General features: G+C 40.1%; 1 protein-coding gene across 2 annotated transcripts in view; it reads left to right on the top strand.

Annotated features, from left to right (window-relative positions):
- TMEM131 (transmembrane protein 131) overlaps window positions 1–18,703 on the top strand; it is an 892,454-nt gene that overhangs the window by 638,188 nt on the left and 235,563 nt on the right. For both annotated transcript variants that reach the window (XM_069204268.1, XM_069204267.1), the window contains exon 30: window positions 10,203–10,361. In XM_069204268.1, coding sequence (XP_069060369.1) covers window positions 10,203–10,361 — 159 coding nt within the window. The remainder of the gene's footprint in view (window positions 1–10,202; window positions 10,362–18,703) is intronic.

The following is an 18,703-nucleotide window of genomic DNA, read 5'->3' as shown; positions in this document are numbered from 1 at the left end:
CGGAGTTGAGGGCTAAATTTCAGCCATCTTTGCATTTTTGCAGTTACCAGTCCAACATTCTTTATTTGTCACCTGTTGTGCTGAGATTTCTCAAAGGTTTACAAAACAATGCCCGCCCATTCATCATACCCCAATGGTATTTGAACCTGGTGTTTAATTTACTGATGTGCATGCCTTTTGAGCTGTTGCATAACTGCTCTCTTTGGTTATTGACAGTCAAGACCACTTTTTTTCTCTTGTGGCAATTGCATCGGGCAGGAGGGTGCGCAAGTGTATCCTCCATATACTACCTTCTACCTTGACATACTGGTTCTCTGGACACATGCCTCCTTCATGGTAGTCACTCCTTTTCACGTAGGCCAGACCATCACCTTGTCTACCTTTTCTGTCCCTCCTCATCCTTCTAAGGAAGACGAGAGACTCCACTGTCTGAACCCAAAAGAGCGTTGTCATTCTATATTGACTGCACAAACACTTCAGGGTGGATGATCAACTCTTCATAGGATACATCAGGCCAAGAAAGGGACGGATGTGCAGAAATGAACCATCTTCGCTGATGGTCAGTGCTCTGGATAAAGATCTAGTAGGCACTGGACAACAAGCATCCACCTGAAGGCGTGCAAGCTCATTCTGCCAGAGCCAAAGCTGTGACCCTTGTGTTAGCTTGTGGAGTTCCAGTCCTGGATATATGTAATGCTCCAATGTAGGCCTCCTTGTGCATGTTTACTACGCACTACTGCCTGGACAGTCGTGTCCGTTGGGACGGGCATTTTGCCCGTTCTCTCCTGCAGGACTTTCTGGTCTAAATTGGGTTTGCAGATCCGCCTCCTCGGAGGCATCGCTTGGGTATCTATTTTAAGGTAATGAATCTGTGGCTGGAAGTCTATCAGATGAACAAGTTACTTACTTTTGATAATGCTTTACCTGGTAGAGAATCCATCTAGTCACTGATATATTACACAAACCATCCATCCTCCCCGCACTGCCACCTGATAAAGGACGAGGATTTGCCCTTGAAAATGTCCCTAACAATTCCCACCAGTGGTCACTATTCATCATAGCTCCACGCTCCTGGTGTGGATATTCACGAAAATGAACTGACATCAGAAAGGTGGGCCCATATAGGTGCCCTGGATGTTACTTCCGACGCAGAGCTGAATGACACCACTTACCAGTGTGCAGGGTTACTGCTCAAAAATTCCCGGATCCAGTCTGACGCATGGAGATAGTTGAAAGTAAGGAATCTGCGGCTAGATAGTTTCTACCAGATAAGGTGTTACTGAAGGTAAGTAACTTGCACTTTCCTGACAGCAGAACATGGGGACATTTGTGTTTCTCTTATTAAGAGCATTTTGACTTTCAGTGAATCCACAAATGGTGTTTCATCTAAATAGATTCATTCGAAAAATTATGTGGATTGATTTTGCTCTTTTGGTTTTACCAAAACAGCTGATAATAATCTTATGGTTATGCACATGTTCTATTACTAAACCAAATGTAAGCAGTGGTGGATATTTAGCACAAAAATTTTGTTTAGAGACCAATCGCCACCTTCCTCACTGACATATTCCCCCATCCCTCCTTGCAAATCATGGAGCCAATGGTGTACTATGAGATGCTTAACTTTTCTAATGACTTTTAATTAATATGACTTGTTTCTTGTACCTTCCAAGTTGCTTCTTATCTAGAGGCCCTAGCACACAGACCGATCTCTGTAAATGGAAGGCATTTGGAGGGCGGGACGGAGAACCGGTTCCCCGCCATCCGCCATGGTTGTAATGACCCCCATAGTGTCCCCTTTGAAATTGCAGTACTGTCAGAAATCAGTGAAATACGTGGGACATCAGATCGAGAAAGGCTCATGCAGAATCTCCAGGGAGAGGATTACAACGATTTTGCAGAGAAGTCCACCAAATTCACAGAGAGATGTCGGAATGTTTCTGGGAATGGTAGGTTATTGCCGACAGTGGATTCCAAATTTTGCTGAGATTGCCAAACCGTTGCAGCAGCTGACACATAAGGAAGTTACTGACCCCATTATGCTAGATGAAGATCAGATGAAAGCGTTTACTGAGTTAAGAGAGAGTTTGTGAAGATCTCCAGCGTTGGGAATGCCTGATTACACAAAACCAGTCACATTGTTTTGTCATGAACATGATGCTTGTACTTTGTCTCTTTTGACACAGGTCCATGGAGGTGCTTATCGCCCAGTAGCCTTTTTTTCAGCTACCTTGAACCCAGTTGCAGCAGCTTTATCCGGTTGTTTGTGTGCTGTTGCTGCAGTTGGTCAAAGTCTTTCTCAATGTGAGGGAGTAGTGATGGGATTCCCTTTGACGGTAATGGTTCCTCACTCTGTTGAGATTTTACTGACAAGAACGAAAACACAGTATTTGACTGGTGAAAGACTGACAAGGTATGACACAAGCATATTAGGTGCTCCAAGCGTAACATTGAAAAGATGTACAGTGTTGAACCCGGCAACATTACTTCCAAGTGATACTGTTGAAATTGAAATAGAGGAAGACATCGAGCATGATTGTCTTGAGGTAACTGAACTGTGTACAAAACCAAGGCCTGATATCAGAGATACCGGATTAGAAGAAAATGATCAAATTGTCTTTGTTGATGGCTCATGTCTCAGCGATGGTACAGGGACATTGAGAGCAGGATATGCTGTATGCACAATCACAGGTACATTAAAAGCTTCCTGGCTTTGAGGTGTATATTCCTGACAAGTGGCAGAATTGGTAGGTCTTGCTAGAGCATGACATGTTTCTGCGCGATTGAGAGTCACAATCTATACTGACACCCACTATGGTTTTGGAATTGTTCATGATTTTGGTCAATTGTGGTCGCAAGAGGGTTTCCTGATCTCTACTGGTACACCAGTAAGAAATGGTGACAAGATTAAGGAGTTACGATGGTAAAATGTAGTGCACATCAAAAGGTCCAAGATTACATTACACTGGGAAATGGATATGCGGATCAAGTCGCAAGGTTTTGTGCATTGAACTGTATATCGTTCAAAGACAAGTGGGAATTGATGCCAGAAGACAACACCTGTACAAGTTTTGCATCAAGGTGATTGATACTCTGGAAGAATTGAAAACATTGCAAAGAAATGTTGATAAGGAAGAGGAACATCTCTGGGCTAAACTAAAATGTGTACAACGTCCTCCTGATGAGATTTGGGTTTCTGAAGAGGGTCGGATGGTCCTGACCAATAGTTTGTCATAAATGGCCCAATACTACCACGGACAAGCACACATTGGGAGGGGTGCCATGGTTAGATTGTTTAAAATTGATTGGTTTAATCCTAAATTCAGGCAAGCAGCAGAGGCAGTATGTCAACGCTGTATAGTTTGTCAGCTCTGAATGTGAAAAAAGGGACAGTGGTGAATTTGAGCCACATTGGAAGAGCAGGAGGTCCATTCAGCAGACTGCAACTGGATTTCATTGAAATGTCTGCATATTGTAGGTATGAAGTACGTGTTGTTGACTGTGTGTGTCTTTAGTCACTGGATTGAAGCATACCCTACACGAAGGAATGACAGTCTCACAGTAGCAAAAGTGTTGCTTAGGGAGTTGATACCACATTTCAGGTTTCCGATCTCTTTAGAATCAGATAGGGGAACTCACTTCAATAACGAGGTGATAAAACTCTTATGTGCAGCATTGAGCATCGAGCAAAGGTTGCATTGTAGCTATCGCCCTGAAGCATCAGGGATGGTGGAACAGATGAATGGTACCCTGAAATCAAGAATAACAAAGATGTGTGCAGCTACGAATCTGAAATGGCCAGATGCATTGCCTTTGGTGTTGAGGTCAATGTGAAACATACCTGACTGAAAGACAGGGCTGTCACCCCATGAGATCCTCATGGGAAGAGCGAAGAGGTTACTAGCAGTTCCAGCCAATGCCACCCATCCACGATCCAGGGCACAATCTGAGAGCCGGTGCCTGGGTCGTTGTCCGAAAGCACGTTCGAAAGACGTGTTTGGAGCCACGGTGGAGAGGCTCATACCAGGTAGTCTTAACAACAACAGCAGTGAAGTGTGCAGGACTTCCGAACTGGATACACACGGGCCATACAAAGAGAGTGGTATGTCCACCAGATCATGAAGAAGCGTTGAGAGCACCAACAACAGCAAAACAGGTTACTGCACCTGAACCAGGAAAGGAGCCAAGAGAGCCTGAAGTTGAACCAGAAATTGCGGAAGATGGTTCAATTACCCCTGTAAGAGACCAGAGTGAAGAATTACAGGAGGGTGTGCAAGAACCAATCTCGATGGAAACAGCAGTAGAGCCTAGCTCAGCAGAGGTTCTCCCAGAAGAAGAAGTTGCTGAAAAGCAGACAAAGCAAGTTCCAGACCAAGAGGGGGAAAGAGTTGAGACAGTTCAAAGTCAAGGTGATCTGACTCCCCCTGAGCCTGTTGCAAGTCCATCAAGAGAAAACATCATAGAGAAAGAGAAGAAGAGTCCAATCCTGCGAAGAATATTGACAGAAGGAACAAGAAAAGGAGATAATTGGCCTGAGTCACAGATTGGGAAGAAAAAGGAACTGGTCATAAATGAAACAATAGAAGAAGAAGTGGACACTACGAGAAAGTAAGAAATGAGTGAAGGAGAATTAAGTGGTGATCGAAGATTGAAGAGAAAGAGAATAGCAAGTCGACGCTATGCAGGTCCTGAATGGGCATATGCAACTACCAATGAATGGCAACACGAGTTCATGTCTTTTTGTTTTGATAGAGATGTTCAGAGTAAGTATTTTGATGAAACCTGAAGGTGATCGGAAGCTGAATTGTCGAGCTGATCTGGAAAACGTAAAAGAGACTGCTGAAAATAATACTGGAAGAGACATTGATAACCTGATTTGACACTGAAACCCGGATGTGACAAGCTGCTGATCGATTTTGATGAAGGAAAATAGTTCCTGGATGTGAAACTTAACTGTGAGAGAAGAAATGTTCTTTTTGATTTTTACTGCACTTTATCTAAGAGTTACTTCTGCTTTCTGATTACTAACAGATCATGGCTGAGTTAAATAATCAAGATAGAAATATTGGGCGCTGTAGATACATGAGTGTTGGATTGGCAAGTATGTGTGGAATCTTGTTTATACTAATGATTGTGGGAATGTCTGTTCACGATATGAAAAGAGCTATTATTATTACTGCTCCTGAAACTACTACACTAACAGATTTAGAGAGGTTTAAGTTAGATGAGAAATACTTGCATGACTATACTAATGCTCAAGGAGAGCTTTCTTCTAATGTTTTTTATCGCTTGTTGAGTGAATATGTTGAAACGATGGATGTGAGGAATTGTCTTGTATGTACGCAAATTCCTTCATCAGTGGAAGAAGGGGTTACGTCCCATAGTCTTCCATCAACTTATGGAATAAACTGTAGTCTGCTACTAACAAGGTTCTATAACCAAGTGTACATACCATATTTTTATTCTAACCATGATGTTGTGTTTTCATTTGTTCCTATTATTAGATATTTAAGTAAAATAGCTAGAGAGCATGATATAGTAATAGTTAGAGGACTTTTTGAGCCTACACTAACATTTAGAACAGCTTACGCTCATAAGAACAATTTGACATGCTTGCTTACATCTTTAGAAAAGAGCTTTATAGGGTATACTGATGATAGGAGAAAAGCATTAAAAAAAAAGTTAGAAAAATATTTGGAGAAGAGGCCTTTCAAAAATGATTATGCTTACACTGCTATCAAAAAGCAAGGGCAATTAGCATTAGGTGTTTTACATGTAGGGAAGCTTTGTGTATTTAGGCCAAAATCATGCACTGACACTTTATTTGTGGGAACGAGTGAATGTAGGTATGTCTTTCTGTTTCTGAGTAAGTGGACTTTTATGCTGAATGGTCAGGACCATGCAATTTTTGGGATCTGCTATATTTGTGGACTTAATGCTTATTACCGTCTTCCTAGAAGATAGCATGGGACATGTTATTTGTGGATAGTTTCCCCTAATATTCACCAGATAGATGACTTAAAGAGATTTCCGAAATTGACTGAATTACATTATAAGCAACAGAAACCTCTTATGCAATTGTGGGAAATATCTTTGGTGCAGTGATTCCTTCAGTGGGAGTCATTCTGAATTCGATCAATATACAAAAGTTGTGTCTACTATTGTGGATAACATGGTGACAAATTTTAATGGGGCAATACTCCTGATAGATACTGAATTAGCCGCGGATAGAGCTATGACGCTTCAAAATAGGCTTGCTTTAGGCATTCTTTTAGCGAAGGCAGAGTCTGTAGGATGATTAATGCTAGGCATTGTTGTTCGTATATTCCAAACAACGATAGAAAGATAAGAAACTTAGGGCCGGCCAGATATAGCAAAATCTGAATTTACGACTCTCAAATTGCGAGTCTATCCAACTAGCAATTTGAGAGTCACAAATTCGGATGCTGGATGGTGTCCCTGACACCATTTGCGAATCAGAAGGGGGTCGCAAAGACCCACCTCATTAATATTAATGAGGTGGGTCGCAATTTGCGACTCCCTTCTGATTCGCAGCACTCACAGGGATGGTGGCCTGCTGGAGACAGCAGACCACCATGTCTGTGACTGCTTTTTAATAAAGCAGTTTTTTTTTTTTGTATTGCAGCCCGTTTTCCTTAAAGGAAAGCGAGTTGCAACACAAACGAAAAAATGAAACGTTTGTGTTTCATTTTTTCAGAGCAGGCTCTGAAAAAATTTTTTCAGTGCTATGGGGACCGCTTCCCTTTTGCGAATGGGTTAGCACCCATTTGAAATGGGTGCTAACTGCACATTGCTTTGCGACCGCGTTCACGGTCACAAAGCAATTCTACATCGCGATGCGCATCACAAATAGGAGGACCCCTTCCTATTTGCGAGTCGCATTTCCATTTTGCGAGTCGGTAACCAGGTTACCGACTCGCAAAATGGGAATGAGCATCGGGATGTGCGTTTTGCATGGCGCAAACAGCGAAATTCACTGTTTGCACCATGCAAAACGCTTGCTACATTTGGCCCCAACTCACTAATCTAACTAACTCAAGTAAAGATTTGAAGGAACCAAGTGTTTGGGAGAAAGCTGGAGAAGGATTTGCTGCAGTGGGAAATTGGTTTAGTCAAATTTGGAATGGGGTGTTATTTAAAATTATATAAGGAATATTAATTGTGACTGCTTGCATATTAGGATTATGGGGGTTATGTAAATTATGTCAAAAGTTACAATTGAAAAGATCTAAGAATATTCAGAGGAGGGAAGAACGAAACGGGGAAAGAATTTATAGGGAAAATTTGAGGAGGAGGCAAAATAAGGCTGAGACAGAACTATGAAATGTGAGTAAATAAAAGGTGTGATGGCATATTTAGTCATCAGGGGAGGGACTGTCGACGCAAATATGCTAATTAGAAATATGCTAATTAGAAATTAAAAATTAATGTTGATGTGTTTTGATTAACAGAAGTTCACTGAGAAATTAATTGTAGAAGAAAGTAATGTGCACATTTGAAAATGTGCCCACGAAGAATGGCAGCCACTTATATGAATTTATATTACAATGACCAAAACTGTGTGAAGTAATAGAAATGTGTAATAATAATGTAGCAATATGTCATATAGAGATGTATAACCTATGTTTTGCATCATATCATAGAAGCTAACTGAGCTGAAGTCACGGCCTACTTGCGAGGCCTCATGCTGAAGCAGAATTAATAACTGTGCACTGTAAAAGTTGCTGATGCCTATACCCGACCGCGAACTGTGTGCTTAGCTAGACCTTTCTGCAATGTACCGACGGACAGGAGATGATGAAGTCAATTTGATACAATTATGTGAAGAGTAGGCTAAATGTACTTTCCCAGGACTTGAACAATGAGAGCAGTGGCTGAAGTGACTGAAGAGGAACCTGCAACATTTTCAATACCTGAAGAGCCGGATGATGAAGACATCGAACAGTGGACCAATTCATGAACTGGGAACGGCAAAATCTTAGAACTTACAGATTTGTAAAATAAACGTTATTGGTTAGGGTCATAATTGCTGGTTAGTGAACCAATTAGAAATTAGGGGGGTGGACTGAAACACTCTTATAAAAAGTAATGACAAGGGGATAAAATTTCAGATTTTAGGCAGATGCAAGATGCGAGGAGTGAATGCTGGTGACGTCAGAAGACGCAATTCGAGATTTTGTCATTGGGCTCATGCTCTGAGAGCCTGATTCATTGCTGATAGACTGATGACCTGAAGACAAAGACTGACTGTTGCTGATCCATTCTGTGGATAGGTAGCTATGACAATGTGACTGATTAACATATGCTTTTTCTTCTAGGTGCCAACTGCGCTGTTTTATAGTTTTCCTTCTAGCTAGATGTTCTCCAAATTCATATTTTTCTAAATTGTTTTTACATGAAGTCCCACATGCTGATGCTAATCTGGGTTAGGAAGGTTCTTCCTGGGTGATGTTGACAGTGACAAATGATTGATGGACAGATTGCTGAAGCTATTAATGTTGTTATATCCATTTTGGTGGGTTATGCTGAGGCTTTTGAACATATGCTTTCTAAAGTTCTGATTAGATTGTGTTATTGGTGGTCGCTAATAAACTAATTCTGAGCTGATTAAATAAAGTTTGAGTTAACCAGATGCATTAGAATTGTAATCAATAGGGAAATAACATTTGTTAAACGCTTTAATGAGTTGTGGTTATTCATAAAATGTTGGTTATAATTGTCTATTGACTAATGATTCTCTTAGTGGCTACTAATTGATTACCTTGATTACTGATGTCACTGGTCATTACATGACTAGAATACTCCATGCGATCCAAAAGGTTTATCGGCCTATACGCGTCCCCTTATAAGTTTACTTATTAAGGACCAGGCTCGTTTGCAATTCCAATCATGTATTTTCTACCGAAAATACATAAGGACCCTATAAACCTCCCTGGCAGGCCTATAGTTTCTTCTATAGGTTCTCTATTAGAGGATTTCTTCCTCAGTCGATCTTTGGAGGCTCTCCCCTCATATGTAAAAGATACAGGTGATTTTTTTAACAAATTATAGAGGGAACAATTACCCCTTGATGAGTTTAGATGTAAACAGCCTCTACGTGTATATTCCACATAAAATAGGTATGAAGGCATAAATGGAAAAACCATTTTTAAATTCATTCTTTTATCATCAAATTAAGTAGTTACACAATTTGTAATGATTGTTTTATATGAAGTTTTGCCGAAAAAAAATAAAAATGTTATTTTCTTGGATGAGCACTTTAAGCAATCCATATTTCCAGAATACTGATAAAATGTGTAGGCATAGTGCAGAAAAGAAGCAAGCTATAACTTTGAAGTGATTGTTTTTGCACAGCATAGCATTTTATTTTCAAAATAGTTTAGAAAAAGGTGCAGATGAAGCTGACCAAAAGAATTGACATGAACAACAACCATTAACCGGCTTAAAGAAAACCAGGTGATTTTGTGCATGTCCCCAATGTGTTAATCTAATGAAATTTAAGTTGATGCTAAATAAACACCAAAATAAATGCTGTAATACATCATCCCATCATTTATTGACAGTGGAGGACTTTTTGGAAAGGTTAACATTATTCTATTTGGTTTTGCAGCTGCCTCTTAGGTTATGCACTTTGAAAGACTGTGTTAAGCCTGTATTTGAACCTATTGAACAAGGTTTTCACACTCTAATAGGCAAATGGCGCAATAAAATGTTTGCTGCTTGCACACAAAAGGTTAAAATCAAGGCAGTTTTATGGGTAATAAATATTAACCGTGATAGCTACACCCATGTGAAACATTATCTGCGGCTGTGATCTCACCATATGTACCATACAAAACACCAAGATATTACTGTGTTCTAACCACATGAATATTATTGTGTGCAGATTTCTCATTAAGTCTGTAAGAAGCAGTTGACAGAAAGTAAGTACTGAACTTTGGCATCCAATCAGGCAAATCTAAATTGTTTTAAATGTGTTTCCTTATTTCTTTTGTCGTTTGCATTTGTATATTACAATTGTGTATAAGGTATCAAAGAAACTACTGTGTGCTCAATATTTAAATGTTGTTGTCTTTGTCGATCTCTGTAGGTCTACAAGAAGCAGAAAGAAAGTGCTGTACTTTTACATCTAACCAGGCAAATCAGAATAGCTTTAATGTTTTCCCTTCTCTCTTTCCTAGCATGCTTTTTCTCTTAGTAATTGGAACAGCCTATTTAGAAGCTCAAGGTATTTGGGAGCCTTTTAGGAGACGTCTCTCTTTTGAAGTTTCAAATCCTCCTTTTGACATGGGAAGGCCATTTGATCTCAGGAGAATTGTCGGCATTTCATCTGATGCAAAGTAAGTACAAATTGCTTCTATTAGAACCTGTTTCTTGCTTTAAGTGCCACCCCAGATTTGGTTAGGTTGTCTGTAGCGAACTACTGTAACCTAGGTGTGGATATAGTTGGTAGTGTAATTGCTTTCTTACATAAATAGTGGACAAAATCCTTCTGATAGCGATTGACTTAATGAACTACCGTGCGCACTCTGGTTACTGATTAGTGGGCTGTGATCAATAGCACAGAATATTTTAGTGCTACACATTTTAAAAACTTGCCACTTGTTTGGTTGTCAGCTGTATACCACAACATATCTGCTGTAGGAAAAAAAATAATTAAGCATAGGCAACAGTTGTTGGTTACTAAAGGACTATGTACATCATTGACTAATGTGAAGTTTTGGCCGCTGACCATCCTCTGGGCAAAAAAGTGCCTTTTTAAAATTTTGTTTGAAATCAAAAAGTAGAAAGAAAATTTTTAGTAAAACATTAGTAAGCTTGTTCATATTGAATTCATACTAGTTTACAATTATAAGAAAATGATAAATGCAAAATAGGCATTGCTGATGTGATTATTATTTCAACCGAAGGTATGTGTCTGCCCGTAGTGCACAATTTTAAGTGGGGGACTTTGAAGAGTTAATGCAAATCAATAAACAGTATTCAGTGCTTTATAGACCTTGACAATAGATTTAGTTTGCATGTTACTAATACTTTTTGGTGCCATTTGACAAATGTGAATGAAACAAAATGTAATTCTATTTAGTTTGCCAATTTTAGTTGTGCCTGGTGGATGATGGATAGATGTTTTATTTTCCATGGAGAAGTTATGGTCTCTGCTGCAGGGAAAGTGACCCAAAGTCTGCATGTACCTGCACTGTTAATTTAATGGGGCTGATTTGCACGTTTTCTTCTTTTACCGTTTTTTTTTCTTCCGAGCACCAGACAGACATTTGTTCTTGTTTATCCTTCCCCTCCCATCAACCCAGTGCTGATGTCACACCCATGGCACACCATAATGTGTGTATGTTGCTGTTTCCTGCTGCTATGTTCCCTGCTACTCATTGTACCACGTTTTGAAATAGTGATTCTAAACATTTTAATGACAAGAGAATCTGAATTTCATAAGACACAGAGGCTAACGTTATGCATTAATCTTTTAATGCTACTCCACACAGCAGCACTTGAAAGTTCATTACATCATAAAGGAATAGAGTCTAGAATGAATCCTTAGCAACATATAAAAGGCCCATGTATAGAAAACCATCCTCTTTAAAATGTGCACCTTGATGAATAAAACTTGAGCTCTTCTCTTGCGAAGAAGGAATACATGAAGAAATGGGAAACACAGTCAATTAGAAGTCACTTCCCTGTGAATAGTCTGAAAGGAAGAAAATTATTATTAGAGCAGACCAACCAAAGGATATATTATAAACAAATAATGCACTTAAGAAGCATTAAATTACTATTGAAACTCAATGTAGAGATAAATCTTTATCTTCTTATTTTAATATTTTTTGTCATTTTTATCACATTTCTATTACTTATTTATCTCCTTAAACTTAACCACAAGTCAACAGCGAGGAGAGGGGAGGGATAATGTTAGCCTCCGTGTCTTTAGTGATGTTCAGATTCTACTGTCATTAAAATTTTGAGACTCCCTATTTCATTACAAGACTGGAGGCTACCATTATGCATGTCGGTAGCCCTCTAAAAAAACATTCAACATGTGCTCAATAGGTTTATAGTAGTGTTTAGTGGCAGCCTTAGATCAATCAGCTGCTTTCATAATGTCCTCCAATCTTGCACCCTTCTATAAGGCGTGGCTGGCCATTGCACTTCACAAGGAAAGTGCAAAGCATTTTTGTAAGACAGTTCCAGCTTTTTGTATAATACCTTTCACCCACCTAGCAATTGTCGCTGTGGAAACTGCATGAAAAAGTTTAACAAAGGAAATGAATAACTGATTAACACCATCCGGTCTAAATTCAGTTGTATGTTAATCATATTCCCTCGTGCACTCATACACATAATTTTTTTGCATGCAGCAAACCCTGGATAGAAGATGGTATCAGACATTCTTTGTTCTTTTTGTAATATCAAAGGTGACCCCCAAATTGTCATAAATTCTATTACCTCCAGTGCTTTGACATCTGAAATTCTACCACAAGAAATTAAACATAAACACACCAGTGTTTAAGAAAGTTTCCTATAACTTAGACCCTTATCAAAACAAATTACAAGGACATTATGCATTTCAACTACAGCAGCCTCCACGGGATCCAAGCCCCTTTTCAAGCACCAACTACCCAGATCTTCCAGATCCCCTTATATCTAGACTGAGTTCCTGGAGGGAGCCCAAGACTCTTCGTGAAGCTCCGCAGCTCTTCCCAAAAGGCCTGACAACTCAGATGGTTGCCTGACACCTTCCATTGAAGAAGGTTCGACGTCCCTGTTTGCACTGTTGGGTGTTCCCCTCCATCTATGTCTTTCAGAAGACCCTCTGTGGCAGGAAGAAAGAATGGAATGTCGCAAGTGAGTTCCAAAGTCATTGGAAACCACGTTTGTGAAACCCAAAACTGAGTTATTAGAATTAGGGTGCCTTTCCCACTTTCTGAAGGGCTCTCTCGATCTTTTTGAATGGATGGAAAGCATAAGTTTTCATTCCCTTCCAAGTCTGAAATGCATTTACTGCCAGCGCACCCAGGTCTGGCATCCAGCTGCAGTATTTCTTCAGTTGAAAGGTTAGTCTGCTCGCAAATACAGGGAGTGCAGAATTGTTAGGCAAGTTGTATTTTTGAGGATTAATTTTATTATTGAACAACAACCATGTTCTCAATGAACCCAAAAAACTCATTAATATCAAAGCTGAATATTTTTGGAAGTAGTTTTTAGTTTGTTTTTAGTTTTAGCTATGTTAGGGGGATATCTGTGTGTGCAGGTGACTATTACTGTGCATAATTATTAGGCAACTTAACAAAAAACAAATATATACCCATTTCCATTATTTATTATTACCAGTGAAACCAATATAACATCTCAACATTCACAAATATACATTTCTGACATTCAAAAACAAAACAAAAACAAATCAGTGACCAATATAGCCACCTTTCTTTGCAAGGACACTCAAAAGCCTGCCATCCATGGATTCTGTCAGTGTTTTGATCTGTTCACCATCAACATTGCGTGCAGCAGCAACCACAGCCTCCCAGACACTGTTCAGAGAGGTGTACTGTTTTCCCTCCTTGTAAATCTCACATTTGATGATGGACCACAGGTTCTCAATGGGGTTCAGATCAGGTGAACAAGGAGGCCATGTCATTAGATTTCCTTCTTTTATACCCTTTCTTGCCAGCCACGCTGTGGAGTACTTGGACGCGTGTGATGGAGCATTGTCCTGCATGAAAATCATGTTTTTCTTGAAGGATGCAGACTTCTTCCTGTACCACTGCTTGAAGAAGGTGTCTTCCAGGAACTGGCAGTAGGACTGGGAGTTGAGCTTGACTCCATCCTCAACCCGAAAAGGCCCCACAAGCTCATCTTTGATGATACCAGCCCAAACCAGTACTCCACCTCCACCTTGCTGGCGTCTGAGTCGGACTGGAGCTCTCTGCCCTTTACCAATCCAGCCACGGGCCCATCCATCTGGCCCATCAAGACACACTCTCATTTCATCAGTCCATAAAACCTTAGAAAAATCAGTCTTGAGATATTTCTTGGCCCAGTCTTGACGTTTCAGCTTGTGTGTCTTGTTCAGTGGTGGTCGTCTTTCAGCCTTTCTTACCTTGGCCATGTCTCTGAGTATTGCACACCTTGTGCTTTTGGGCACTCCAGTGATGTTGCAGCTCTGAAATATGGCCAAACTGGTGGCAAGTGGCATAGTGGCAGCTGCACGCTTGACTTTTCTCAGTTCATGGGCAGTTATTTTGCGCCTTGGTTTTTCCACACGCTTCTTGCGACCCTGTTGACTATTTTGAATGAAACGCTTGATTGTTCGATGATCACGCTTCAGAAGCTTTGCAATTTTAAGAGTGCTGCATCCCTCTGCAAGATATCTCACTATTTTTGACTTTTCTGAGCCTGTCAAGTCCTTCTTTTGACCCATTTTGCCAAAGGAAAGGAAGTTGCATAATAATTATGCACACCTGATATAGGGTGTTGATGTCATTAGACCACACCCCTTCTCATTACCGAGATGCACATCACCTAATATGCTTAATTGTAGTAGGCTTTCGAGCCTATACAGCTTGGAGTAAGACAACATGCATAAAGAGGATGATGTGGTCAAAATACTAATTTGCCTAATAATTCTGCACTCCCTGTAGATCTATCTCTATTGGACCCCAAATATGGAATATATTCCCGAAACACATTTGTTTCAGTTTCCAGTTGTTGTAGTCCTTTAAAAATCTTGAATTACAATCCGCAGAAACATTCACCTTCCCAGAAAAATGCTCCACCCTTAGGCTGATCTTGTGTTCTAGACCAAAAAGCCAAAGTTTCTTTGTTAAAATTGCTAGATCCAAGGATTTGGTACCTGTAGACGATTTATATAAGCTACCGCAGAGACATTGTCCATTTTCAGTGATACTGCTCTGCCTTGCAAGCAATGTTTGAAACTCATGAGAGCGTAAAGTCCTACAGTTAATTCTAAATCATTTATATGATGTAGTCACCCTGCTTTAGACCATAATCTGCCAGTCTCCAGAACACCCAGACGCGCACCCCAACCAGTCAGGCTTGCATCCGATTCCAGAATGAAATCTGGAGAGCAACCAAACATTGCTCAACCATTTGAAGCAACTAAACGTCGAGGTACCAAGTCAGCTCTGTCTTAGCTGCCTGTTCTAGTGAAACTCTGCCCCCATACCAAAGACCTGAACGAAGAGCTCTCGCTTGCATCCTCTCTACGGCACGGTAGTCTAAGGGGCCCTGCAAAATAGCCTGTATAGATAGTAAGATAGATAATAGCATGGTAATAGGCCTAAACGTCTTGCCCACTCTCTGAGTTAAAGAATCCCGACTGAGAACATATCTTATTTCTTTCTGAATTTTGTTGATGATCTTCAAGGGAAGAAGAAGAATGACGTTTACAGTATCTATTGTAAAACCTAGAAATTCCAGAGAATGGGAAGGGATAAGAACTGATTTCTCTTTGTTGATTATAAAACCCAAACTTTCCAGCAGGGACAAGACCAGTTTCAAGCCCTCCATAACCTGTAAATAACTTTTAGACATTATCAAAATGTCTACATAAACAATCATTCTAACACCCCTTTCCCTGAGATACAAAGCTACTAGTCTCATTACCTTGGTAAAGCACCAAAGAGCTGAAGAGAGTTCGAATGGGAGAGAGCAAAACTGATACAGGTGATTTTGCCAGATGAACTGAAGATAGGGTTGGGACTATATGGCCATGGTGATCGTGACATAGACATCCTTCAGATCCAACTTGACTAACTAGTCGTCCTTTAGTAATAGGTCTCCTAAAAGATGGATCCCTTCCAATTTGAAGTGACTGTAAATTAAGAACTTGTTTAAATCTTGGAGATTTATCACAGGTCTCCAACCTTAGGCTTTTTTCTCTCAGAGAAAAGGTGTGCTGGTGAATACTCTGTTTTCTAGTACTTCACGGATGGCACTTTTTATTGGCATAGATTCTACCTTTTTGTTTACAATTAGCGGTTGTTTTGTTTTTAAAAGAATTTCTTTTGGATTGAAAGATTGAGAGTTAATTTCCCCAAATTCTATTTTTAAGCCTTGTATTGTTTGTATTAGCCAAGGATCCTGAGTAGTAGTTTCCCAGGCCTGGAAAAAATACTTGAGGAAGCCCCCCACACTTTCATGGGAAGAAGGAAGATAGTTGATGCTACTCACCCTGGAGTGGGGAAGCTAACCAACAGCTTCTCCTTTTCCTTGATCGCTGATAACGCCCCTTCTGTGGGTAGAAGTTAGACTGGGTACCGGTTTGGTAACTTCTGGAACTGTTGATTTGGGACCTTTCGAGGTTTCGGTTGACAAAGTCCCCTTCTGCCAGCCCTGCGAATATTACTTTGAGGTTTATCAAGCTTAGTGAATGTGGCCATGTATTTTCCCAGGCTCTTAACCGTGTTGTCCCCAAAGAGTAAACTTTTAGGGTTTTCAGAGGTCTCTTTCTTTGCCTAATCTCCAAGCTTAGGGTTCCTTTTGAGGCGCACTGCTTTGCGCCTTTCAGAGTTAAGCCCAGCATTGGCATTGCCCAAAAGAACCATGGTCCACTGGCTTCTTCCTCACAGAAGATCCAAATCAATAGGGGTAGACCTTTAATGTGCACCTCTTCGGACATATCTATTATCCTTGCCAGAGGACCAGCTATGTCCAACAGACGATATTGGCAAAGTTTCAGGGACCTCTTAAGGCTTTTTCGTGGGTCTCATCCCATCTTAAATAGGAAGGTGATAAATTCAGAGTCTAGGGTGGGAGTTAGACACACCTTATCTTGGATCACTGGTCGTGAACAATCGGTTTTAAGTACGTTGCATGGGTCTTTTTCAAGTAGGTTTCTTATCCATCTTTTAATGAAATTCCCCACATGCTTCATGGGCAACCATTCTGAGCTCCTTGGGTGTCTGTCTGATATTGTGGGGAGAAAACATCTCCTCTCCCAAAGTGATTTGTATGATATCCTTTGAAGTTGAAGGGGACGATTCTTCATTAAAGAGTTCATTCCTATCCAACTCTACTTGATCATGATCAAGTACGTACACATTTTACATGTCTTCTTCATAATCGTGCGACCCCCCCCCCCCCCCAAGCTCTAGATCTAAAGTACTTATTTGTTGTGTGGCGCTAGGGTCACCCAGTTCATTTGTGCTGCAGAGGACCCCACTCTTTTTGAGGTCTTTGGACTGACAGTCTTTTTAAAGTTGCTTTGACCTTCCATTAAAATAGACTGTAGATGCTGTTTCACCATATGTTTTTGTTTTTCTTTTCTTTTTTCCGCCTTTGTTATTTGAATCGGATGTGGAGCAGGTCTCATAATCAGAACTTTTGTTCTACCGTTTTTTGCTCATTATTTCATTAATAGTCTCTGAAAGACAAGAATGCATTTCGTGTTGAAAGAGCTTCCTGATTAGCTCTTCGTTAACCTTACCATCTGGAATCACAGTGGAGTGTTCTCCGTTGTCAGACATTGTAAATTTTATTATTAGTTTTTGGTAAAAACACAGAATCTATAATATTGTAGGATGCACCTTAGAAAGGCTATAATGAGGATTAGTAGGCAGAATTAATTATTGCTACAAGTGTGTAACAGCGGCTATAATATAGGAATGGTTGCGTTACTGACAGGAGGACGGCAGACCATCTGGACGTCAAATCAGCTAGGAGAAAGGAAACTAACAGTCAAGTGTGACAGATGCAGTCTTACATAATGCACCAGAATGAGAACATTGAAATAAAGGCTTTAAGTCCATTGCAAGATGGTTTCTAAACTCGCAAGAACACGCAAGTGTGAGATGTAGCTTTTATGGGTAGAGGCTGTATGAGTTTCCAAAATCGGAATCTGCTGTGCACAGATCATGCTGCAGGCCGCTATGAATGCCTGCAGCATACTGAAATCCAGTTAATCAGGTTTGTAAAAGCTACAAAGCTCTAGTTTCAAAAGCTATAGTCGGCATGCAAGTCGCAGTACGTCAAAGTCAGGAAGCAGATTCTGCAGGGAGGAAAAGCCGTGCGATTGAGATGACACAGAAAGAGGAGAACAAGAAAATAAGCAAATGGCAAAGTACACTTCCTTAGACTAGAAACAAGAGGTTTAACATTATTCTTAAACAAGGGATAAAGGTTCAAATTAAGGGAGCAAAGACTATAATATAGAAAGATACATGAAGTGCTACTTTTCTTGTGAAGGAGCAGCATTCAAAAGAGGATGATGTTCTGTGCATCGACCGTCCATATGTTGCTATGGATTAATTCTAGACTGTATTCCTTTATGCTTGTAATGTACTTTCAAGTGTGGCTGTGTGGAGTAGCATTAAAAGATTAATGCATAATATTAGCCTCTTGTCTTGTGATGAAATTCATGGTTGTTTAGGTAGTGATTATCTAATTTCTTTTAAATTGCATTATTTCCTCACTACTGATTAAATAATGACCTGTTGATTTTAGAATCACACCCATCCTGATGCTCATTTCAGGAAAACATCATTAGCCCAGTCTGTAAGTTTTGGTTTCACTACCACTTGGTGTGCATTACATTACAGGATTGTATTCCAGTGTAAAGAGAAATATACATATTAATCAGTTGTTAAATGTTGTTGCTCATCTCTTGTTTGAGACTAAGTCATGGCTGATGCCATAATGTCACTCCATACTGAGC

Source organism: Pleurodeles waltl, chromosome 8 (assembly GCF_031143425.1).
Source record: "Pleurodeles waltl isolate 20211129_DDA chromosome 8, aPleWal1.hap1.20221129, whole genome shotgun sequence".
In the NCBI taxonomy this organism is placed as follows: domain Eukaryota; kingdom Metazoa; phylum Chordata; class Amphibia; order Caudata; family Salamandridae; genus Pleurodeles; species Pleurodeles waltl.
This window is presented reverse-complemented; position numbering and strand designations above follow the sequence as displayed.